This window comes from Pyrus communis, chromosome 15, assembly GCF_963583255.1.
Source record: "Pyrus communis chromosome 15, drPyrComm1.1, whole genome shotgun sequence".
NCBI classification, from domain to species: Eukaryota; Viridiplantae; Streptophyta; class Magnoliopsida; order Rosales; family Rosaceae; genus Pyrus; species Pyrus communis.
In genome coordinates this window covers 22953669-22979989 of record NC_084817.1, presented here as the reverse complement: position 1 = coordinate 22979989, position 26321 = coordinate 22953669, and the positions used below count along the sequence as shown (strand labels likewise).

The 26321-nt window shown below is 36.8% G+C and overlaps 4 protein-coding genes across 5 annotated transcripts; 1 reads left to right on the top strand and 3 right to left on the bottom strand.

The window, feature by feature from the left end:
- Positions 1 to 4039: 4039 nt before the first annotated feature.
- LOC137718594 (vestitone reductase-like) lies at positions 4040 to 6433 on the top strand. The gene is made up of 4 exons (XM_068458144.1): positions 4040 to 4177; positions 4241 to 4330; positions 5268 to 5991; positions 6105 to 6433. The coding sequence occupies exons 1-4, from the start codon at positions 4138 to 4140 to the stop codon at positions 6244 to 6246; spliced, it is 996 nt and encodes a 331-aa protein (XP_068314245.1). The 5' UTR covers positions 4040 to 4137; the 3' UTR covers positions 6247 to 6433.
- A 1697-nt stretch (positions 6434 to 8130) lies between these two features.
- On the bottom strand, positions 8131 to 12293 carry LOC137718185 (uncharacterized). Of its 2 annotated transcripts, none has more exons than XM_068457683.1 (4): positions 12150 to 12293; positions 11394 to 11730; positions 9747 to 10004; positions 8131 to 8597 (listed from the first exon to the last, which is right to left on the bottom strand). In XM_068457683.1, exons 2-4 carry the CDS (start codon positions 11661 to 11663, stop codon positions 8325 to 8327), a joined length of 801 nt encoding a protein of 266 aa, XP_068313784.1. In that variant the 5' UTR covers positions 11664 to 11730; positions 12150 to 12293; the 3' UTR covers positions 8131 to 8324. The 2 variants fall into 2 exon arrangements, with proteins under 2 accessions (XP_068313784.1, XP_068313785.1); XM_068457684.1 differs by having other exon boundaries at positions 11394 to 11784; positions 12150 to 12281.
- A 4246-nt stretch (positions 12294 to 16539) lies between these two features.
- On the bottom strand, positions 16540 to 17656 carry LOC137716725 (peroxidase N1-like). Its single transcript, XM_068456104.1, has 2 exons — positions 17246 to 17656; positions 16540 to 17124 (listed from the first exon to the last, which is right to left on the bottom strand). The coding sequence occupies exons 1-2, from the start codon at positions 17654 to 17656 to the stop codon at positions 16540 to 16542; spliced, it is 996 nt and encodes a 331-aa protein (XP_068312205.1).
- Positions 17657 to 25204: 7548 nt separating this feature from the next.
- On the bottom strand, positions 25205 to 26321 carry LOC137716726 (peroxidase N1-like). The gene is made up of 2 exons (XM_068456105.1): positions 25911 to 26321; positions 25205 to 25789 (listed from the first exon to the last, which is right to left on the bottom strand). The coding sequence occupies exons 1-2, from the start codon at positions 26319 to 26321 to the stop codon at positions 25205 to 25207; spliced, it is 996 nt and encodes a 331-aa protein (XP_068312206.1).

Sequence of the window (26321 nt, the reverse complement as noted above, 5' to 3'; positions counted from 1 at the left end):
CACCAAGTGAATAAACTGATTTTTTTTTTTTTTTTTTTTACACGCTTCGCACTCTTTTCCTATCTAAAAAATTTGTATTTCATACTGGTACCATCCAAAGTTCAATCCCGAATATGCCACTGGTTATACCCCTTAAATGAAACGGTTGAATACGGTGTTCAAGCCTTGTTCCATGCTACAAGGAGAGTTTTTTTTTTTTTTTTTTAATATTTATTTATGTAATTTGTACACGTAAATAATCATTGTGCAATCCTCATTCCTCACTAGGGGTGGGCAAACGGGTCTTCGACCCACGGGTTGGGACAGGTACAAGGCGGGTCTTAATATTGTGTAAAAGAAATGGGGCAAACGGGTCCTGGATAAGAAATGGGCCCCCAAATCGAACCGTGCAACCGTTGGATTCGATTGGATTTAATCCAGAACACATGTGGCAAGACTTTCTGCCAAGGAAATGCGTGCTTTCACCAAACCCAAAGAAGACTTTTCTTCTTCTTGCCAAGTCGCGTGTCCATCATCAAAGCAAATGAAATTATGAAACTTTTCTTCTTCCTGCCAAGAAACCAAAACCATTTCCTAAAAATCCCATAAAACCCACAAATTCCAAGAATCTAATACAGGAATCGTCTTCAAAACCGGGCTTTTCTCCCACAGAACCAGCTCCTTTCCCGACCCAAATGTTCTTTCTTTCTTTAATTTTAGATGGATCTTCACAAAAATTCAACAGCTATCGTTCTGGTTTGTTTCTATGATTCTCTCCATGTTGTTTTCCGATGCATTGACAAGCTTCGTGTTCTTTGTTGGCCACAAGTTCAACGGCTTTGCTTTTGAGATGGATCTGTAGTTCGACCACAATGGCCATCCGTTCGAAATCGTTACTTCGCCAAGCTTGGATTAGACCCGTGGACCCGACCTGTTTCAAATAAGTCGGGTTAGGCCATCTTCAACCGAAGAAAGGTCAAAGAGCTCGTGTTAGTGGTACAAGTAGATAATCATATTGTATAGTCCTCATTTCTCACCCCAGGTAGGGGTGCAACTTAGGCACATTTGATGGTCAATCCAACCTTTACAGTTAGGGCTTGAGTTGGGTTTGGATTCATGTGCATTCTTTCGGGCTCCAAGTTCAACTGTTTCGAGTTTTCCCAAGTTTATCGAGTTTAATCTTGTAACACTTTATTTTGTAAGAGTTCTTAAATTTATGTACACTAAAGCGGAATGAGAAAAATATTGTTTATAAGAAACAGTATTTTGACGTTTTTACCCTCATTTTAATGTTTCTGGGTTCCTACTTTTTGTGCTTTTACAGTGAAATTCCCAAATTACACTATAGGCATACGTGTATATGGAAAAAAAAAGTTTAAGATTTGCGTCACCGCTTCATTCCTCTCCTCTGCACCGTTTCCATTTCGTTCCGTACTTCTCCACCTCTTCATTCGTGCTGCACCATGAATCGAAACAAAAAACTGCTCATCGAAATCAATTTCAGTTCAAATCCCTAAAACCCAAATTTCTCCAGATCGTTGGAATCAGTTTGCTTTTGTTGTTGCTAATCCACAGGTAAGGCTTAAATTTACATACAATTTTTTATTTTTCTTGATTGGAGTTCGGAAAGAATTAGTTGTTTACAGAACATAGGAAAAGGGAAATGGGAAAGCGAGGAAATGCATGCAAATGGGTTTGGGAAAAAGACTTTTCACTGGCTTTCGCTTTTGGCTTTCATCCTTTCTGCGTATGTCTTCATTGGATGAGCTTTGTTTTCCTTTTTTGATCTTATTGATTTTTTCTTTTCCCCCTTTGGGCTAATTACTTCTCAAACTTCTGAGCGGTTATCGATAATCGTTGTTGCTGTGAATAAATTTAGTCAATGACTTACTAAAACACCAATTATCCATAGATTCTCCATAGCCAGAGCACTATTAGATGACGCTGAATTTGCCGAAAAAAAAATTGGGGTAGACAGGGCTCACAAGGAAATTTGAGCTTTTGTCAGATAAAATGTCTTTTTTTTTTTATTCATGTTAATTTGCAGTAATTTATTTTATAAGTTACTAAAAGAATGTTGTGATATGATATTATGTATGAAATATAAACTAAAAGAATGTTGTAGTGTGAGAAAATGTCTTCAAAATTGGATTTTCCAATTTCTGGGCAAAGGAAAACAGGGAGAGAACACCAATGGTGGAGATGATGGAGAATCCCTTCTTTGCCGTGGAAATTGATGATCCATGTGCATCATTCAGTCCAGTTTATAAAAGCAGGGGTCAAAATGAAGAACGGATGACATGGGGATTTGTTTAATTTTATCAAGTTTTGTACTGAGTTAAAACTCCCCCATTTAACATGCTGATTAGTATTTGTGTAAATAGGATTGTGAGTATGGTTGTATATATGTAGTAGTAGAATTGGAAACATTGTTGTAATTATGTGTAACTACTAAAGTTGTAAACCCGCGGCATTGCGCGGGTTTTTTTGCTTGTTTGTTACTGGGGGTGGGAAAAAATCCAAAAATCTCACCCCGTCCCAAACCCAAACCGAAAAAAAACTCTAACAAAAAATCTCAAAATGTTCGGTATCTGAAACCGAACTGAACCCGAAATTTTCAGTATGGGATTCGATTACTCTTTGTATTGGTTCGGTAATCCCGAAGATTTACCAAAAATCCCAATGTATATAATTTCTTTATAATATCTGTAGCAAACAAATTAAGGAAGATTGGAAGACAGGTTTACAATGGAATCTGGTTGAGCAATTACGAATGCGAATATGAATTTAAACTTTACCAACTTGCATTAGTTTAGCATTTCGTCCAATTGCAGAAATGAGGTTGTGGGCATAGGAATGAGATTAATAAGTTTTAGGATTAACTTTGAGAATTGTTATTAGCACTCCAAAAATCTCATTTGACATTCCAAACTTTTCTAATTGGAAAGAAAAATACACTTGTGAGGAGTGTAGAATGAGATTTTTAGAGTGCTAATAACAATTCTCTTAAGTTTTACTACTTTTTTATTTCTGGGTCAGCATGTTATTTTTGGGAATTGGATCCCATTTGGATTCAAATTTTGGGTATCTTAGAGATCCTCACATCTTAGTTATTCATCGTGTATTGTGCGGTTAGAAATCATTTAACTTTTTTTATTTAAAATTAAAAACAAATAGTATCGATGAAAACTAGCGGTTCGATATGCAATGAAATTACAAATACAACATTATGGGAAAACAAAATGATGGCCATATCTAGCAGAAAAGAGAGGGCAAGATTGGTTTTGGCTGTATTCTTTGAAAAATGGAAAACTGCTTGAATAGGCTTTCATAATTAAGGCATTTGGGAAGGGCTGTGGACTAATCAATTGGTCATCTTTTATAGTTTTTAAGAATTAAAATGGCTAAATACGACATCGTTCTTTTGCCTATAAAATTTTGATATAAAAATGGAATTAACTTGTATTGCTGCTAGGAATCGCGATAATTCGGTTTGGTTTTGGGTTATAAAATTTCTTCTCGAAAATTATTGGCTTGAGATTCAAGTTAGGTGTTTCCGTTCGGGATATTCCGACCCAAACCACCCCTACTTGTAACCAAAACAACGTCAATACTAATTAAAATTCAATTTATACATCATCATCCACGCAAAGCATAAACAATATAACTTAGAGACTTTTTCTAATGTTTCAACCATACGAAGTTGAAATTAAATTACTAAACAACACCAAGCCTTCAATTAAAAGAAATGTCAAAACAACATTATCAATTATTTTCTAATTGAAAATCAACAACAAACTTCAAATATAATCATCGCAAAACATAGCCTTGATTTTTATCTATGCCCTCTCTACTTCACATAAAATCTCACTTTGCCCCTACATTCTATAATGTCTCACTTTACACCCTCTACTCTTCTTAAGACATGTTTTGGATGTAAAACGGACTTTGTCAATGAAGAAACATGTCAAGCAGTGCCACTCAACCAGTACGAAAATTACTAGACAGAGACAGTTAAGGTAGAAACAGTCCCCACCAAGATAAACTTTCATGATTACACTGAGACTTCAATGACCTGGCAAATTATCAACCAGACTTGATTTGATTGAACTTGAAGGCAGGAGAGAGAGAGAGAGAGAGAGAGAGAGAGAGAGAGAAATGGAAGGAGAGAGATCAGGAAGAGTTGTATGTGTAACAGGTGGTTCAGGGAGAGAGAGAGAAATGGAAGGAGAGAGATCAGGAAGAGTTGTATGTGTAACAGGTGGTTCAGGGTTCTTAGGTTCTTGGCTGGTTATGAGGCTTCTTGATCAAGGCTACTCTGTGAATACTACTGTTAGATCACACCCTGCAGGTAAAGTTAAAAAATTATGAAGGTTTTTTATTTTTTATTTTATATTGGATCCGGCTTTTGAAATATTGAAATAAAGCTTTGTTTTTGTTGCTGTTTATCGGGTTTTTGATTTGTTGATTTTTTTATTTATTAAATCTATACAACTATAATTCATATCAACATATCTTGAAAATTTTTCCCTTGTATTATAAGCTCTATGTGCAGGAAATTCCAAACAAAAATTTTATTTTTGGTGTTTCGATTTTTATTTTTTCTTAAACTATTCCTTTGTAAGATAATAGGGTAAAGGCCTCAGACGAACTGATCCAAGGTAAATGATATGCATGTGCTTATTAAAATTAAAAAATAAATAAATAAAAAGTTTACAGAGAGACAAAAATATAAAATGGCCGTTAAGTTTTTGGGTGACGACCTTAAATTATGTTTCGTCGCTGAAGAGGCAGTTCATACATTTAATGATTGTTTCTAGATAACTATTTCGTCCCTAAAAGTTTATTATATTTGGGGAAAAAAAAACATAAAGTGGAAGCAACTGATATGGTTACTTGGCTATGAGACTTTGAACAAAACCAATAAAACTATTTTGTGTTTAATTTACTATTGGAAATTATTACTGGCATTCCAAAAATCTCATTTTGCACTCCAAACTTTCTATAATTAGAAAGAAAAATACATTTGTGAAGAGTGGAGAATGTGATTTTTGCAGTGTAATAACAGTTCCCTTTACTATATTACCTAGAACTTTAATTTTGGTTGTTTTTCTTAGCTTTGTTGACATGGTTAATTTGGATTTTTTACCTTCTTTTGGTTGACAAATAGAGTTTGTTAATACGTAGTTTAGATTAAACAATTAATTATGGTTTTAGACTTTTAGTTTTCGATTGAGCTCCATGTTTGTGTCTCGTTCCATATTAAAACCGCTCTTAGTATATGCCAGAGAACCAGAGAGATCTAAGCTACCTCACAAGTCTACCAGGAGCAACCGAAAGGCTCAAAATTTTCACAGCGGATCTCAGCAACCCGGACAACTTCAATGCAGCCGTTGAAGGATGCATCGGAGTGTTCCATGTTGCCACTCCAGTCGATTTCCAAGACAAGGAACCAGAACAAGTAGTGACCAAAAGATCAATTGATGGAGCTCTCGGCATTCTGAAGGCGTGCTTAAATGCAAAAACAGTGAAACGAGTTGTGTACACTTCTAGTGCATCCGCTGTCGTGTTTGGCAGCGGCAATGATGTGGAGGAAGTGGATGAAAGTTTTTGGAGCGACGTAGATTACATTAAAGCTAACATTTCACATGGAGGGTCATACATGATTTCAAAGACATTAACTGAGAAGGCAGTTCTTGAATTTTCAGAGAAATATGGGTTGGATGTTGCGACAGTAATACCTTCTTTTGTTGTTGGCCCCTTCATTTGTCCTAAGCTTCCCGGCTCCGTTCACAGTACACTGGCTCTGGTCTTTGGTAACCTTGATAAGCTTAGCTTTCATATTAATACGCCTATGGCGCATGTCGATGATGTTGCCAGAGCGCACATTTTCCTTTTCGAACATCATAATGCAAAAGGGAGGTACAATTGCTCATCACATGTCATAACCCTTGTACAAATGGCTGAGTTTCTTTCTGCCAAATACCCGGAGTTCCAAATACCCTCAGTAAGGTACGTCAAATGTTAGTCTTCATATTATGAACGTGATTCTCTCGTTGTGTTCCAATCTCGAGAATGAAATCAAAATATCTTTCGTATCGGTTCATTTTGATCATTCTGTGCAGCTATTTAAGAGAGGTTAAAGGTGAGAAAGCACCTGGTCTGTCGTCAAAGAAGCTCTTGGATTCAGGTTTCAGATTCAAGTATGGGGTTGATGAGATGCTCATCGATGCAATTCAATGCTGCAAAGAAAAGCATTATTTGTAGTTCCGTTTACGGATTATAATTAAGGCTCATATATGATTATATGCACATTTCGTTCCATACCAGAAAAACATCACCTTTGTTTGATGGGAAAGGAACTTGTACAAACGATATATACATTGTATGTGTGTTGTAAGAACAAAATGCATGCCCCTATTTACCGGCATATGTTCTGGCATATGGCTCTCTAGATTCTGATTCAAGTTTACAAGTTACCTTATCTTTTTTAATTTCATGTTCACATGTCATGTGTAACGGCATGTGGCTCTCTTGATTTTGAATGAATATTATACAGAAATATTGAAAATGCATGCCCATAATTAGTAAAATAAGAAGAACGAAATTAGGATTTACTGCACGAAGAGGGAGATATCTTGGTCTTGAAAAGCTGGAACTGTCCAAACGGCTGTTACAGTAAATTATATCACGAAAATGAGCCTGAGAGATTAACTGTGTAAATTAAACATAGTTGAGTAAATGTAGGAAATGGCATACCTGGATGTTGACAGAAATGAGCTGATAGTCCACCCTTTCTCGAGGAGACAGGCCAACACTCTTGACACCGTTGGCATGTACATTTCACTGGAGTCCCCCGTCATTAGATTTATAATTTTAAAACTTGGATGGTGTTTTCTTTTTGTTTCTACAGAATATCTATAGGAATTCTGGCGTTTCCAACATGCACGCATGCAAATGAACAAAGAAATAAGCTAATCATACCAGAAATTTGTTCCGATAACTTGATCTTTAACATCAGAAGTACAAACCTTCACTACTCATTAAACTGATAGGAAAAGGTACGTACACAAGTGAGGAATATGAAAGCTCCGTTGATTGTGCAAAGTTAATACAAAAAAACAGCATCACCTGCAAACTTTTCAGTGCTGAGGACACCTATTTTTGTGATTCCTTCATAAGCCAGTCGGATGGAACAAGGACTTTGCCATGTTGATATGTCAGTAATAAGATGTCGTAGTTGATCGATAAGAAATTTGATACAATCTGGCAGAATCAGCATTATGTTTAACAAATGGTGATATCAATGACATTCAAGCTGAGAGAAGGTCCGTATCTACATGCACATAAGCACGTAGATAATGAACGAGTCAAAACAAAGGGATTGATTGTTATGACATTTCAGGTTATGTATTGACACTTTTTGCTGCACTTTACCAAGCTTGAGATTCCAAGTACGAAGCGAGGCCACATAGTTCTTATACCGAAATCCAGCCTCTTCAAGAGATCTCCAGTACCAGGGCCACCAGCACCAACTAAGTCTCCATGGTGATGGGTACAAGCGTTTTCAGAAGAAGATGAACCGCCATTATTGACACCATTTGAGTGGGAAGAAGGACCATTCGCAGCGTTAGTAGCAGCTGGAGCGGTGGACTGGGGTTGCAGAGCTCATCACTCAACAGAGCAGCACAACAAAGGCTCTTACGAGCCAGCAACCGAAAAAAACAACCTGCATTAACCAGGAACAACGCAACTAAGCAGCAACCAACCGACCCCGAAAACAAACTGAATCAAATTACAAGGGAAGTGATACACCATTCCTCCCCATCGTTGTCCCACCTTTCAATTCTCCTCGCCAGCAGATCTCCCTTATGTCCAGCAGATCTCTTCCTTATGTCACAGGTTTCAATATTTTCCAGCTCTTATATGTATAGGTTGATAGATGATTTGTATTTCTCTTTAAATTTTGTATTTAAACAAAGAGAGTGAAAACGATGGGGCTCTCCTGTCTGTGTTTCGATTACAGTCGAAGGCGAGGCGGTCACGATTGATTTTCGACCGATTCACATTTTCGAGCTTGATTGAATCACAACGGAGGAGAGAATGTCCAAGGTTTTGCTACATTGTATTAGGAAAGCTTGGTAAATGCAGGTTCTGCAGAAAAGTGACAACTTTATTATTTTAGGATCTTAAACTCTCAAGTGCTATAAAATGTAGGGTTTAAACTGGAAAATTATACCCAAAAAAGAAACTGAATAACTTGCACTAAAAAATTATACAATCCTTCGAAATAAACAGGAAATGGAACAACGTGGAGGGAAAGGGTTTATACAATGTGATTTGTACTATTCTTCGTCGTCGTCGTCATCAGAATCTGGTTCTAAAGATCTAACAAGATTGCGGTACTTTTCAGGCGAATCATACGCAGTTGGGGTGGTGAGAATGGCCTTCTCCAACCAGAACTTATCATATTCCTTCTTCTCAGTCAACGTGTGGAAGAACCTTCCCCACTTGTACATTGCACGCTGCAAACGGATACTCTTGGACCCTGAAAACACAAACTTGATGTAGTCCTTTGCCAGCCGAGTAATCTCCTCACCACTGATGATGTAAACATACTGCAAGAAAACCATTCGAGTATGAAATGTAAATACATATTGGGTAAAAGAGTAATATTACACATCCAGATTCTTTATCTGATGATCTACAACTACTAGGAATTATCATAGCTCTTATTGAAAATATTAGAATAAATAGGCTTGGCTTTTTTGCACGGAAGCCCTTCAGTCAGAAAAATAAAATAGCCCGAAAAGTATTATTTTTGAACTCTGAAGACACCGACGCTCTAAATCCAACCCTATCCCCCACAAGTGATCCACCTCCTCACACACTAGCTCCTACAAAAATCCTCATATTCCTTTCCATCCACAATACTGAAAAACTTCCCATCATCCCTGCACTATATCCTTCTTTCTCCCTCCGAAGAACTTATACTTCTCACACAATACGGCCTTGCATGAAACTGGAATATCCAAGCTTATTAGACTCCCTAAACGATCCCTGCCACAAGGACAGAGCAATGACCAATAAAGGAGCAAACGATTACACATACTCATACACCTTTGGAATCAAAGACGCCAAGACGACCATCTCCTCCGAACCATATCACAAGTATTCATCCTCCAACTAACAATAATCAAACCTAAGACTAGTATCTTAAAAGGTACTATAGACTTCCAAATGTATGATAGGGAACCAGTAAAACATTTTCTAAACAAGCCAACTTTATGAAAACAATCCAACAATTCTGTTAACAGTCAGAGGATTAGAAGGACGGACTTAAACACAACCTTGCACTGAAAGCAGTATCAAAATGAGATGATTTGTATGAACGACAAAAAAAGTTACAGAAGCTGTTACCCCCGCCCAACACTGTTCCCAAAGACTCATTGTTTTCCTATTTCCCAGCCTAAATCAACAAAAAGAGGTGAAACTGTAAAGGCCTTGAGAAATGTCTTTCCAAAGGCATCAACTTGAACCTCTTAACTAAAGCATGTTATTCAAAACATCACATTGAAGAAATTAAAACAGAAATCATAACTGTTTTACTTGAATACTCAATGACATTATTGCTTCTTGAAAATCCTAAATCACCCTTTGCTAAGAAAACAGTTAGAAGAACATAATTTATTGATGAGGATAAAATGGTAAAACACAAGATATACACAAAGCCTGATCAAGAAACAGCAAGAGTGTGGGATTATTACCAGAAAAATAAACCCAACAGTTGCTAGAATCACTTGCAGTGTTTCATCCATGATTCCAGCAAAGCCTTCATCTTCTGTTCCACCAGAGCCACCTATACCATCACCACCGCCACCACCGCCCCTTCCTTTGCCACCTCCGCCCCCACCTTTCTCTTCATAGAATTCGTTCTTTTCAATCTGCTGACGTAGCACATCCTCTATCGACCCTTCCTTTTTGAAATTACCCATTGCTTTCTCAAGAGCCTTCCAGGGGGAACCCTGTTTGCATTAAGAAGTGCAGTGAGAATATGGTGTCACTGGAATGCATTTGCACGATTACAAGAAACTTGCAGAAGTTAATGAGCATCCATCCTTCTCAACTCTTCCCTTTTTATAATTTGGGCACACATCTTCATACATATGCCATAAAATACATAATAATTCCTCCCATCAATACCCAACACCAATTACTCTACAAAATTGACTTTGATTAAATCATGATACTTTTAATAAAAATGCATACAAAGCATCATTTCAAATCTAAAGAAGAAACATTACAATGATGACAAGGAAAACATGATAGGAAAATGTAGGATTTTTTTTCTTTTCATAAAGCCCTAAAAAGAGTAAGTAGAAAACAAAAAGTTTGTGCTTCTGACCTTGTTTAGTCTATATGCTTGTGTACTTGAAGACTCAAAGATTGATGTATAAGATAGGTAATGCACCAAATACTTGCAAATTTTAAGTAAACAATAAATGTCAACACTGCTCTCTTAACTTAGAAAATGTACCATATGTTGTTGAACTTCAAAATAACACATTTATAATTTAACCCCATTAAGTGACATTATTGAGTTTAGCGGGTAAATTGTGTATTATAATTTTACTTTTATTTTTGGTGATCATCTAAAGCATCACATGGTCATATTTACGAGCAAACTGATCTTCACTATTCATGCTAAACAAAGAGCAATTATTGTGCATGTAACCTAAAATCTGTTTGATCGTGTGAATAAGAATCGCTTATTTATTTTTCTTATTATGCATGTGATTTCTTCGAAATTTCTCCTCCCACTCTAAGAATAATGATTTAATTGGTCTACATGCTATGCTGACATAACAACTGGCACTCAAAGGACTATTTCTGTTAAAAAAGTACATCATAAGTTACAATTTGGACCGACTAAATATATGAATGTTAAATTAGGGGAGCATCGGAGAAATTAACTCATTAAGTGAATGAAAGCAGGTCATGTGATTGATGCTACTTTTAAATACAGCAGATGCTCTACTTAAGAAGAATCAGGAGGGATGATTAAGAGAAAGACAAGACTTATGAGAAGATAATGCTATCACTCAACTTAAGATCTACATGACTAATCATGCACGTAACTACTTGCATTCAATGAGGCGTGTGACAGGTACAAAATTGGCCCCTAGCAGAACAATCCTGATATTACTACGGGAAAGCACCGGAATCTCAAAAATTTAGGTGAGGAAGATAAGATGGTTCCTAGGGGACATTTGAACCAATATCAATATGGAAAGGCAGAAACTTTGAAGACAGTTAGTAAGTCGAATGAAATTTCCATTCCATTTAAAGGAAGATAGTTCAAGCATAATAAATAACTCAAGTATTTTGTAGCAGCATGCAGAAAGGTCTTTTACCTCATCACCGTTTTCATTCTTTCCCTTGCCACCCAATAAGCAGACAGGTGCAGATCGGTGGTACTTAGATACGACCCCGCATTGCTGGTTCTTCAGTATAGCCACACATTGCTGATGGATTCGTGCATTACGTTTTGGTTTCAATGAAGTTCCAAGGAGACATTTAGCACGGTTTGGAAGCAAATACGGATTAGAATAGAGGCAGAGAGATTGAGATGGGTTCCTGAAATAGATGCTAGGTTGGCAGGATGATATCTGAACGGTGTTCATCCTCGGAAAATAATCTTCGGGTGCCTTCTAACTCTCACATGAAGCTTCAAACTTCTAAACTAGCATTCTTCAAGTGTCATTGACCAATTAGCCCGTATGAATTTGTCGAAAAACACGAAAACTAAATACAAACCAGATAGTATCAAATGCCCAATTACATAATAACCATACAAAATGCAACAAAACCAAGTAAACATCATTCCTATTCTATTAACACAACCAAATAATAGGAGAAATAAATCCCAAATTATGACGAAAATCGCAAAGGGTCCTAAAAATTCTGGAAAAAAAAAGGGGTTAGTTTTATGGGTTCTGAAAATCCAAGAAAAAAAAATTTGGAAACGCATGACCAAAAAGCAAACAAATTTATTTAAAAAAAATTGAAAGAAAATTCAAATCACCTTCAAAAAAGAAAAGAAAAATCAGAAAGCAAAGTTATGATATTAATCTCCATGAATACAGAAAGCTGAGAGGAGGATATCGTACCTTGCTGCGTCGGGTTGTAAACTGTAATTGTGAATTGTGATGGAGGAGGAGGAGCACAAAGCCTCCTTCCTTCTCGACCCTTCTTCTTGTTCCAAAGCTTTTCGGGTCGCGGTTTGGATAATACGCGGGTTTAAGGGTTTTAGCATCTACGCCGCTCCTTTTAACTTGTTCAAATCAGCGGTCGGTTGCGATGTCCGGCCCATTTAAAACAGTCAACATATTTGTCTATCTCCACTCATTTTTTATTTTTTATTTTGTAAGTTAAAGATTGAACTCTGAAATTTTATTAATATTACAATCTCAAACGTTATCATTAAAACAATACAATGTTATACACAAAATTGAAATTTAATTGTAATGGCATACACTTAATAAAAAGTCAATTACATAAGTCCTTCGGTGATAACGTGATAAATAAAAACAAAGTTAAAAAAATCATTATTTAAAGTAATTACACTGTCGATGGACAGAATTGTTAAGTTCGGTGAATTGTTTTCATTTATGGAAATATAATATATATATATATATGTGTGTGTGTGTGTGTGTGTATGTATGTATGTATAAACCCTGCTGAAGATGAATTAGGCGCCGTTTGGTTGCAGAAAATGATGATATAGTAGTGCTTTCGGTTTCTTAGTGTTTGGTTGATTTGTTTTTGATAGATTGAGCTAAATAAGAGGACAAGGGAAACAATGTAGAGAGTAGCATCACATTTAGAAAGGAGATTTAATTGAAAAAAGGAACAATTATATATAATTTCATTATTACAAGCGATGTTACTACTCTAAGCTACCTTGGGTGAGGGTGGGAGAGTGTCTGAATCTGAGACGCACTGGGTTGAAGAGGAAGTCCCTAACCGCTTTAAGAATTATATTATTTAAGCAGAATTGTCCCTGGCCTAAAAATCCAAGATTGGTCTGTATAAATCTAACCTGTAAACCACTTGTTCAAAACTTTCATGAGCAGGGTAATCTCTCCTTGACGTATAAGTCTGTCAGCTTGCTATGGCAGCTGCTGAACCTGCCTGTGCATCCCTTTTTCTGAACACATTTCATTCAACCTATACCGGTTCTTTAGAATTATTGCAATAGCAAGGTTTAGTGCAATATTTCCCTTATTCGGGTTCGAATGTTAATTTCTTTATGCATTTTTTCGAAAATGTTCATAGTTATATGCCTGCAAAAGCTACCGTGTTTGACAAGAAGTGCAATCCTCTTCTTGAGCTTGGAACAGGGCCATACAATACTATCCGATGGAATCCGAAGGGAAAATGTATCCTTGACAATTGTTGCTTACTTGAGAACATTAACCAACATAAGAAATTATTATATTTCTTTCTTAGAGGAGACAAAGCTAAAAAAGTCTATGATTGTGGCCTTAATTATCTGGTTTGCAGTTCTGTGTTTGGCTGGCTTTGGTAACTTACCTGGTGATATGGTACGTTATTAAGTTAGTACTATTTGCTGTTTTGAACTTTTGAGATAGCATTCTTTGTGCTCACCGTATATTAAATTTTATGCAAGAAACTCATCATATGTTACTTTTACTGGTTTTCACATTTGCATCATATGCTCATTATGATTTCTCAAGTCCATTTGTCTTTTGTTTGCCACATAGGCCTTTTGGGACTGTATAGAGAAAAAACAGCTTGGGACAACTAGGGCTGAATTGTTTGTGACAAGCGAATGGTCTCCAGATTAGTGGCGGAGCCAGCATGGGGTCATTGGTTGTCAATGATCTCAATAACTTTAAAAACTCTATCTATATTTACTTGTATATTGTATTTGACCCTACAAACAGCTAAGGCAAACTAAATTACGACCTCCTCGTCCTACTTCTTCTATTTCCTTCTATCATATTTGTCTTCATGTTCTCTCTTCTTGTGTGAAATGTTTTAGTTGAAGAGCCTTGAAAGTCTTCAATATTACTTCACAATATCCTACATTCACCCTCAACAAGCCTGTACAAGTAATAGTAGTCGTCGACATATGTTGGCAGGAACTAACAAGTGCCTACTAGGTGCTTGACGAAATGACCCAATGCAGCTTTTTGGTTGATATTATGACCCATTATTTGAAAATCCTAGCTACACCGCTGCTCCAGATGGACGTTATTTCATGACTGTGACAACGGCTCCCAGACTACAAGTTGACAATGGGTATGTTTACTATTGTGTAGATTTTCGGGGTTTGAAAGAGGGCCGAGTATATAGTATTGCACTTCTTCAAACTGATTTAGTGCACTAAAACAATTTTTACCATGTGCCTATCGAAAATTTCTCTCATGCATTTTAACTGTTTATCAATTTCCAAGTTGTGTTTATCATATTCTTTTATCTATGGTCACAAAATTTGTTCATCTTCACGTTATAGACTATTCTTACCTTCCCGGCCAATAAGAAGAAATCTATTCTCACTTTTGTATCAGTTTGGATTGTTTCATTTGAGAAAGCAGCTACGGCAGCCTGAGCATATTTGCTCATCTCTTGCATATTATGTTGGTGGTGTGTGAACATTTTTCCATACCTGTTCAATTGAATACTTAGTCTGCTGTTCTTCTTCAAACAAGCTTATTTACCAGTTCACCACTTCATATTTATTTTTCTCTGCATTGAAGGATTAAGATTATTCCACTACAATTCTTCAAGAAGATGTTTGACAAGTTGTACCAGAGGTCAGAGGTCAGTTTTGCACCCCCATTTCGGATGAATTTGCCTACTTGGGGTATAAATTTAGTAGCCTCCATTGGGGATATGCTTTTAGACTGTCCCAAAACAACTCTTCTATTTTGTTCACACCTGACTGACTTTTTCTTTTCTTTCCTGGCGCCAACTATTTGTTCAGGTTGATTGGAAACCAGAGTCACCAGACAAATTCGGTGACATTGCCGAATTTGTCAAGTCCATTGAGTCATTAAAAGTTGTAGAAACAAAACCTCAAGGTTGCTCTTGTGTAGAATTCTCAAAACTTTGTTGATTGTGGATTTGAATTATTACCTGTATGTTTTGAAGTTCACTTAGGAACTTTTATAAATTTTTCAAGAAAGGTCAAAAAATTCTCAAGCTTCTGTAAAAGCTAGCACTAGCAAACCTCCTGCACAAAAGCCTGCTGCATATCGGCCCCCACATGCTAAGGCTGCTGCTGCTGTTCAGGCTCAGGTTTACATGACTTGTATTGCTTAATTTGGTTTCTATTTTTCTAAGTTGGTTCTATCCATATCATGGCCGAGTTCATAATACATAAAATGTTGACAACCGTGTGTAAAACCTTTTGTTCTTTTTGTTGTAATGAACCATTTGCTTGACGTGACGGTGATGCTGATGGCGTCAATAATTGTTTACTGGCAGCTGTTTGGAGAGAGCCCTACGGAGTAAGTACTTACATAAAGTTTTTTGTTTCCTCTTTCCTTAATGACCTGGATTTTCATATTCTTATGAAATGCTTGTTCATGCTAATTTAACGAAGGAGATTGAGCAAGAATGCGTTGCGAAACAAGAAGAAAAGGGAGAAGAAAAAGGCTGGTGAGGCAACCAGTGGCACTTGATAGAGAGGCAGGATATCTGACCGAGCGATTCCTATTACGCGTCCAACAGGATCAGTTTACAGGAAGTGGAGTTCTAGGCTTGAGCGGTGGATTTGACAGTTACCATTCGTTCCTACTCAGATCCAAGTATGGATTTGTTCCTTCAGAGGGATTTTTTGTTTGTAGCCGAGAAATGTCCGAGCTCGTCATAGAACATCTGCAAGTAGGAGATGGAAGAAAGGTGATTTTTATGACATGTTCTGTTTTACCAAATCTGTAACAATACGAAGGGATATGCAGTTGTTGCAAAAGAACGTTGTTTTTTGTCTGTTGTTCATATGATCGATTACTTGTATTGACTGAATCTGCAAAGAATTTCCAATATTGGAATATGTTTTGCCACCTCCCCAGTAGACTATAACTAACAACTTCTTTAACTAATCCCCATATTCAATGTTGAAAAGATCAAACGGCCGCTGCCACATTTGGGAAGCTAACGCTTCTGTAATTTTGTTGACGAAATAGGGTAAAGTGGGACAGATTAAAATGAAGTATTTGACTTTGAATTAAAAGAAAGGAAAACTAACGAAAAGTCAAAAAAACTTCCCTTTTAATGAAAAAGTCATTTTTAAAGGTATAATGAATAGTACCAGAGAAAGGTATAAATGTGGTTTTGTTAAACCTCCTTTAAAAGAATGATATTAAACAGCTTACAAAAACCAAAGAATGAGATCAAAGTATCTTTCTCTTTGAAGACACATGAGGAACGAAAAGAAAGTAATACAAACATGGCTTGATTGTGCCAACAAAATAACAAAAATAATTAATAAGTAATTAGTCGAAATATCAAAGAATGTGGGCCATTTCGTTAGTTGACTGCAGAACAAATGCGGCGGATTTCACCATTTGCGGCAGATTTTACACCGATGTTACTCATTTTCACCATCGACTTTCCAAACTCGACGTTGAAATTCAATGCTTGTAAGCCTCTCACGCCCAAAAATCGTTGGACAAAACTTTTAGTGGTGGCGTCGGTCCATAACTTCTGATCCGACTCAAGTATTCCGCGACCATTCTTCAAATTTGTGAAGAAAGTTGCATCGAATCGACTTGCGCTGCCCGTGTCTAAATCAACACGCCTCGCCGTGTCACCATTTTCAGGGCAAATTGATCTTAGTTGGGCAAGGAATAAAGGGTTTATTGTTTCGTCAGCGCCATTTCCTGTGGTGGTGAAGTTATACAGCCTGTACCTGAAGAACTGGCATGCTGAGGTGCCAATGGTGTGTGCACCAACAAGCGTGACAAGATCTTGAGTGTTGAGACCCAATTCTTGGAACTTGGCCTTTTGTACATCAATCGAATCTCTAAAGCCTGGCAAATTACTAGTCTCTGTGGCCAGCGAAACTCGTCCATCTTTTCTTCCAGTGGGCACATTCCAAGTGAATCCTTTAGTCTGCAATAAGTAAAATTATGTACGTTAGAGGAGAGTACGAATGTATAGTTGTTTTTACCGATATATTAACTCAAAATTAACAAGCACAAGAGGAACAATCAAATAAATAATGAATACTTACGAGAACCACGGAATCACGGGCAGCGAGGGCGAGAATATCTGCACAAGAAACAACCCCGGGGCATGCAGCTTCGAGCTTGGTCTTTGCATCATCAATGACTTCCCAACCTCTTAAACCGAGGTTAGGCCCAGCGGTTTTCTCAGTATTAGGGCCGTCAAGAAGGACAGAAGCATCACAACCTTGGACAAAGCAGTCATGGAAGTGCATCCTTAACAAGCCGGGAGCAACGGAAGGGTTGGAGTTGAAATGAGTTTGAATTGTTTGTTTGACAATAGACTCAGCTGCCGGACATGTACGCGAATAGAATCCAACGCGCGTAAGTTGGCCCTGGCCTTGCACCATCACCAAGGTGGTAGCCAAACCAACAAGTAGCTGTAGAAAGTACATTAATAACATTCTGGAGGAGCTCATCTTGTGGTAGATTTTGGTGCTTAAGGATGCGTGTGTGTGTGTGTGTGTGTGTATTGCAAGCTAGATGCAGCTTATAGCTTTGGTTTTGCGAGTAGCTAGCTAGCACGAAGATGATTACAGTGTTTTTGGCTCTGTGAATATTGTAATCTGCTGGTTATGTTTAGGAGTGAATGAAGCCTCAAGTATTTATAGGAGGTGGTCAAATGATTAAACGCGTAGAAATTGGATGAATTATATTATATATGCCTGTATCGTATATGTGAGGGTAAACAAAGTCGGGCTACAACTTGCTCGCACTTAGCAATAATAAGTTTTGGTTTACTCTTTCCTCACTTCTTACGCCCACACCCGCGCGTGGATGCATGGTGGGTGCTGTTCCCTTTTGACGCAGCCAAATATAATAAAGCCTGATTTGGTACCGAGGTAATTCTGAAAAAAGTTGCTATTAAAAAAAGCTGGGATATGTTTTTGTGTTTGGTAAACATTCAGCTTCAGCTTTTTTTCACAGTTTTGGGTGAAAAAAAGCAAAAAACAAGAAGCTGTAAAACCCAGCTTTGAAAAACTAGCTTTTTCACATCTGTTTTACATAAAAGTTTACCAAACACTATAATACTGTTTTTTTTTTCAAAAGCACTTTTACAAAAAAATTTACCAAACACTTTGTTGTTTTATTTCACAGCTGCTTATTCTCGCAGCACAGCAAAAGCAGCTTTTTTTCAAAGCACAGCAATACCAAACCAGCCCTAAGAAGGATCCAATGAAATGTTTTCGCTTACACGCCCTAGAATTCACTAGGAAAAGAGAGAAAAAAACTTATGTTTATTGAATAATAGCCAAAAAAATTACAAATTTAAGACCAAAATGACCTATTTATGTTGTTCTTAACCATAGAAACTCTAGGTATCTAAATAGGAAAGGGAATGAACACATAACAAAATATGAAAACATCCTACGATATTAAATTCCGAATTTAATATTGTAAACAACTTAATTTGCCCAAATTCTATCTGAACTTATTGTGTAATAAGTCGTTTGTTAAATCTCATTGTTTTCTTTGAATACATATATTATATGGGTCTAAAACAGGCATGCAAAGCTAAAGTTGTGTCAATCTGGACAGTATAAAAGTCCAAAACATCCACTTTCAGGATATGATAACAATAAATAACTTATTAACACGTAAATTACCAATTATCTAATTACTTTTCTTGATTATTTATTGCTTTCTTCTTTTAATTTTTATTACTGTAAAATAACCTAATTTCTGTCCTACATCACTTTTTTATTGTTTTTTGTTCAAACAAGGAACCCTTCCACAGTTTCACTTCTGAAATTTCTATACCTACTTTGTCGACCATATATATACAGTATTTTTTAATTGGTGGGTTACTTTACCGCGTATCTTTGGCTAATTGCCAACCTTAGTCGCTTTCAGCCAATCATTTCTTTAATCGTCGACATGAAATGCTAGAACAATATTGCATGTCATCAGCACTCTACATGGAGAGAGGAAAATGATTACCAAGGATTTGGTGAACACATGCTATGGTGCTAACCAAGTCAGATTAAAATATAATACAATTGAAATGACTCATTTACCATATATGGAATTTTCTTTTGAAACAAATAAACTGTATTAAAACTGACTTAAGAACATATATAGAGAAGACAGGTCAAATGTAACCAAGAGGTCACACAAGCGAAAAAAACCCACAACTTTACAATTACAAACTTATTAAGGATACGAGACAAATCCAACCAATTAGCACTCATGCTGACCAAACCTGTAAATTGTAGAACTGTAGTAAAAGCACCACGTGAAAATGACCGCTCCACCCTTTGACCATGCAATCATCAGCAAAGAAGCACTCTGTGAGTTACCTCCAAGGCTCTAACAAAAGCTAAGCTTCCTTTTCATATGCACAAAAGCTTATCGCCTCCATTACCTCTAAGTATTAAAAAGAAATATAACAGCCATGCCCGTGAATGCATGGTGAGTGATGTTCCTTTTTGACGCAGCGAAATATAATAAGGAAAATCAAACGAAATGTTTTCGCTTGAACGTCCTAGAGTGCATTAGAAAAATAAAGAGAAAGCTCACGTTTATTGGATAATAGTCGAAAAGACTATAAATCTAAAACCAATATGACCTATTTATAATGTTCTTAATCCTAGAAAACCTAGGTATCTAAATAGGAAAGGAAATAACTAGCAAATAACAAAATATAAAAACATCCTACAATATTAAATTCTGAATTAAATATAATATACCACCTAATTCGCTCAAATTATATCTAAACTCATTGTGTAATAACAAGTCTTGTAGATCTCATTGTTTTCTTTGAATCCAAATATTATACAAGTCCAAAATAGACATGGGAAACTAAAAGCTGCATCAATCCGTCAGTATGAAAAGTCTCAAACATCCACTTCCAGAATATGACAGCAACAAATAATTTATTAACACGTGAATTACTAATTCTTCAGTTACATTTCTTAATTATTTATCACTTTCTTCTTTTAATTTTATTGCATATAAAATAACCTAATTTCTATCCTACCTCACTTTTCTTGTTTTTGTTCAAACATGGAACCCTTCCACAGTTCCACTTCTGAATTTTCTGTACCTACTTTGTCAACCACATATAAATATATAACCTATTGTTTTATTGGTGGTGTTCTTTTCTTTACCGCGTATCTTTGGCTACTTGCCAACCGTAGTCGTTTTCGGCCAATCATTTCTTTAATAGCCGCCATGAAATGCTGGAAACGTATTGCATAGTGAGGGTCATCAGCACTCTGCATGGAGATAGGAATTGATTACCAGGGATTATGTGAACACATTCTATGATGCCAACGAAGTCAGATTAAAATATAATACAGTTTTTTTTTTTTTAAAGAGAGAAAATTGGTGGCAAGTCACGGTTATCCACCATTTCCAGAGACCGGGAAAACTAACAGAGGCATGTCAGTTTTCCCCTAACTACAAATCTAGCTTCCACACTAGTAGTGGATTAAAATGACTCATTTACCATATGGAATTTTCTTTTGAAACAAATTAAACTTTATTAAAAGAAAAACCACAACTGTATAGTTACAAACTTGTCAAGAATACGATACAAATCCAACCAATTAATACTCATAATGACTAAACCTTGCAAGTTGTAGAACTATAGTAAAACTATAAAATCACCACGTGGAAATGACCGTTCCACCCTTTGATGATCATACAATCATTAGCAAAGAAGCACTATGTGAGTTATCTCCAATAAACGTTGAGCTTCTTTTTCCATATACACAAAAGCTCACCACCTTCATTAAATCTAAACAACAGTTGGCATTCAAAAATTCGAGTTTGAATAGTAAGTCATAGTTGCTACAAGGCTCTCATTGATAAAACGAAAGAGCTACATGCACAACTTAACTTTGTTAATTTAAGCAATATCTCTTTCCCTTCACCAAAGCACCTAAGCAATTTCTCTTTCTCTTCACCACTTGCATGTTATGACACAATTCTCTACATATGTAAATCCGTAATACGCAAGGTAAAAAAAGAACTTAAAGTTAAATCACTTCCATTTAATGGCACAATTTTTTGGTTCGAAGTCAATTAAGTGCAATCTCCATTACTCAAATCTCATTTACTAGCGATATCTAGTAGTGGCACGCTAGCAATCACTAAATTCATGTTCAAGTAAATTCCAACCCACACGCAAGGCCCATGGCAAATTAGGGAGTGAACAACTACTAATTTTTATCTTATCACATTTCACTAGCATATTTCTGCCTATATATATATAATGTGAGTAATTAACTCTCTATTGTTTTAGTAACTTTCTAGTCTTCTAATTTTTTTGAAAAAAAAAAAGAAAAGAAAAGAAAACAGAAAACTAGATTAAACATCCTTTCATAAGATTCATTTAAAAAAAAAACCGAGTTTAAGATCTAATATTTAATTTTGATCGTTTGACTTTATATTCAACTCAGCAACTTTCCATATAGGAGTTGAAGAGTCAATTGATTAAAAAAACTATTTTGTTTGTTCCTAAATCGCCTTTTTCCTATGATTTAGCTAATAAATATTGACTAATATGCCCTTGAGCTTTCATGTTTATTTTGAAATCAATAAAAAACATTTTTTTACTAAATGTCTATACAAGTTGCACAATTGGGTCTCATTTATGAAGAGCAACATGTCCAACTCACATACACACTTCTCCTTTATATTATCTCTTATCTCTTTCAATTGTATATTCTCATGATTCGTATGTTTCTTGCATTATGGAACAATTAAGGTTTGCAAATCTATTTTTTACTTATGAATTGTGTTTATTTGTGTATGATAATTTTTTGTCTATGGAGATTGACAAGTACGTATGTGACATCCCACATTGCTCAGGGGAGTGATCCTTATATGTATATTCTCATCTCTACCTAGCACGAGGCCTTTTGGGAGCTCACTGGCTTCGGGTTCCGTAGGAACTCCGAAGTTAAGCGAGAAGAAGGCTATAGCAATCCCATGATGGGTGACCCACTGGGAAGTTGCTCGTGAGTTATCAAAAACAAAACCGTGAGGGAATGGTAAGCCCAAAGCGGACAATATCGTGCTACGGTGGTGGAGTCGGGCCCGGGAAGTAGTCCCGCCCGGCCAGGGATGTGACAATTTGGTATCAGAGCCTAACCCTGGCCGTGGTGTGGTAAGCCCAAAGCGGACAATATCGTGCTACGGTGGTGGAGTGGGCCCGGGAAGTGATCCGTCTCGGGCCGGGATGTGACAATTTGGTATCAGAGCCTAACCCTAGCCGTGGTGTGCCGACGAGGACGTCGGGCCCCTAAGGGGGGTGGATTGTGACATCCCACATTGCCTAGGGGAGTGATCCTTATATGTATATTCCTATCTCTACCTAGCACGAGGCCTTTTGGAAGCTCACTGGCTTCGGGTTCCGTAGGAACTCCGAAGTTAAGCGAGAAAAGGGGCTAGAGCAATCCCATGATGGGTGACCCACTGGGAAGTTGCTCGTGAGTTTCCAAAAACAAAACCGTGAGGGAATGGTAAGCCCAAAGCGGACAATATCGTGCTACGGTGGTGGAGTGGGCCTGGGAAGTGATCCGTCTCGGGCCGGGATGTGACAACGTATTTTTAAATCTATGATTTGTGTACTTGTATGAAGATACATGGAGTAAAGTTTGCATACCAAAATTATGTACCTATGTTTATGCCCTTATACTTTTGTACCTATGCCTATGCACTTATATTTCCGTACCTATGCCTATGTACTTATACTTCCGTACCTATGCCTATGCACTAATACTTCCGTACCTATGCTTATGCACTTATACTTCCGTACCTATGCTTATGCACTTATACTTCCGTACCCATGTATAGCACTTTGTTAATATACTTATAATTTTTATGGGTGTTCTTCTTTTTTTTTCTTTTTTTTTTTTTTTTTTTATGGAGATGGGAATTGTGTTGGTGATGATGTTTTGCTTTTCTTTTGTAATGTATTTTTGTCATTTCTTTCACGTTTATATTCACAATTAATCAATATAAAAATTTTTATTTATTTTCTTGTACCTATTTGTACTTTCCAAAAATTTTAAAACTTTAGAATTTTGATTTAAGTGTATTAATGGGTGATTTGAGTGTGAAAGTCAATTTCCAATTTATAGTCTTACTTATGAATTGAACAGAAAAATGTAGATGGGAAGTTTGTAAAGTGTATGTGATACGGGCAATTAAATATGACATGGCGTTAAGATTTTAAAATAGGGACTTAAACTGGATAGAGAAAACCATGCAAGTTATAATCTAAAAATAATCTTATTTAGGTCATAAAATCTAAAAGCTCCCAAAAAAAAAAAATTTAAATGTTAATGACTGGGCCTCATTCTTTGGTGAATATCTCTTAGTATTTCTTCAGTCCTAATGGTTTCTCTAACTCGTTAGTAGGGGTTTTCAGGAAAATGCAGGGGCATGGCGACCCCCGTCCCTTGTATATATGCTCTCCGTCCCTGATTTTCTGGATAAAATTCGTCACTGAAAGTAATTTAAAACTATCATGAAAATGTATATGAGGGTAAAGAAAGTCGGCCACAAAAAATGAGGTCAACCAGAAGACTAGAAGAGGAAAGATCAACTCTCTAAGACTATATGTCTATCTACTTATCTTAGCAGTTGGCAGTACGTATACTAAGTTTTGGTTTATTCTTTCCTCAATTGTAACGCCCGTACCCGTGAATGCATGCATGGTGCTGTTTCCTTTTCTTGTTATAAGTTTTGGTCAAACATGGAGCCCTTCCACTTCTGAATTTTCTACTCCAACTTTGTCAACCATGTGTGTGTATATATATTATTTACTGTTGTGTATTGGTGGACTGTACCGCGTATCATTGGCTTTTTCCCAAACATAGACGTTTTCAGCCAATTCTTTCTTTAATCGCTGTCAAATGATACTAGAATCTAAAGTGTCAATGAAATCGTGAGAAATTTTTAGTTGTGACGGAAACACGGATTGTACATCACGTGTTTTTATGTAAGTGGTGAAAATTTTTAATTTTTAAGTTATTAACCTTTTAACACACATAACCCACTATTTATATAAGGACACGTGGTGTACCACCTCATGTGACGGTCACACTGAAAAATCTCTCTGAAATCAAGGTCGTCTCTGATATTTTCATAGACCTATGAGAATTTAATCAAAAAATCCTCCTCATTTTAAAACATAATAATTTTTTAGACAATAAATTCATACATAACTCAACAATCAATATTCAAATTAATTGAAATCAACATCTCACTCTTTCAAATTAATCAGAGGTGTGAATAACGGCCAAGAAGTTCCAATATTGGAATATGTTTTGCCACCACCTGAGTAGAATTTAACTTACAGTTTCTTTTAACTTATCCCCATATTCAGTGTTCAAAAGATCAAATAGCCTCTGCCACATTGGCAAAGCTAAAGCTTCTCTAATCTCGTTGATAGGATAGAGTAAAGTGGGCCACAAGAGAAGAGTATATGGGGCAAAGTGAGACTAAACAACGTGAAGAGTACATCAGCCATAGTTAAAAAGAAGTACTCTTTAATGTAAGATTGTCGCACAATTCGTTACTCCTCCTTTCTTTGTTCGTCCCTCATGAGGAATCCTATCAATAATCACCATTTCTTCAATTTGGTAATGAAAACTGAAAACTTTTTCGAGGTCTTGTTTTCTTAAGTATTTTCCTTAAAAAAAAAGTTGTCAATGTCCTTATAGGTTCGACTCCCTAGCATATACACATTATCCAGTAATACAAAAAGAGTAGTATGCAAGAAAAATTTAAAAAGTACTTGAAATATAAAACTTTCAGGTAAAAGAATGATATATTTAACATTTAACAGCTTACAGAAACCAAAGAATGAGCTCAAGGTATCTTTCTCTTTGAAGACACATGAGAAACGAAATGAAAGTAATACAACATGGCTTGATTGTGACAACAAAAGAATAAAACTAATTAATTAATTAATTAGTAGAAATATCCAACAATCTTGGTCATTGACTTCGTTAGTTGACTGCAGAACAAATGCGGCGGATTTCACCATTTGTGGCAGATTTTACACCGATGTTACTCATTTTCACCATCGACTTTCCGAACTCGATGTTGAAATTCAATGCTTGTAAGCCTCTCACGCCCAAAAATCGTTGGACAAAACTTTTAGTGGTGGCGTCGGTCCATAACTTCTGATCCGACTCAAGTATTCCGCGACCATTCTTCAAATTTGTGAAGAAAGTTGCATCGAATCGACTTGCACTGCCCGTGTCTAAATCAACACGCCTGGCCGTGTCACCATTTTCAGGGCAAATTGATCGTAATTGGGCAAGGAATAAAGGGTTGATTGTTTCATCAGCGCCATTTCCGGTGGTGGTGAAGTTGTACAGTCTGTACCTGAAGAACAGGCAAGCTGAAGTGCCAATGCTGTGTGCACCAACGAGCGTGACAAGATCTTGAGTGTTGAGACCCAAATCTTGGAACTTGCGCTTTTGTACATCAATCGATTCTCTAAAGCCAGGCAAATTACTAGTCTCTGTGGCCAGCGAAACTCGTCCATCTTTTCTTCCAGTAGGCACATTCCAAGTGAATCCTTTGGTCTGCAATAAGTAAAATTATGTACATTAGAGGAGGGTATGAATATATAGTTGTTTTTACCGATATATCAACTCAAAGCTAACAAGCACAAGAGCAACAATCAAATAAATAATGGATACTTACAAGAACTACGGAATCACGGGCAGCGAGGGCGAGAATATCTGCACAAGAAACAACTCCTGGGCATGCAGCTTCGAGCTTGGTCTTTGCATCGTCAATGACTTCCCAACCTCTTAAACCGAGGTTAGGCCCAGCGGTTTTCTCAGTATTAGGGCCGTCAAGAAGGACAGAAGCATCACAACCTTGGACAAAGCAGTCATGGAAGTGCATCCTTAACAAGCCAGGAGCAACGGAAGGGTTGGAGTTGAAATGAGTTTGAACCGTTTGTTTGACAATAGACTCTGCTGCTGGACATGTACCCGAGTAGAATCCAACTCGTGTAAGTTTGCCCTGGCCTTGCACCATCACCAAGGTGGTAGCCAAACCAACAAGTAGCTGTAGAAAGTACATCAATAACATTTTGGAGGAGCTCAT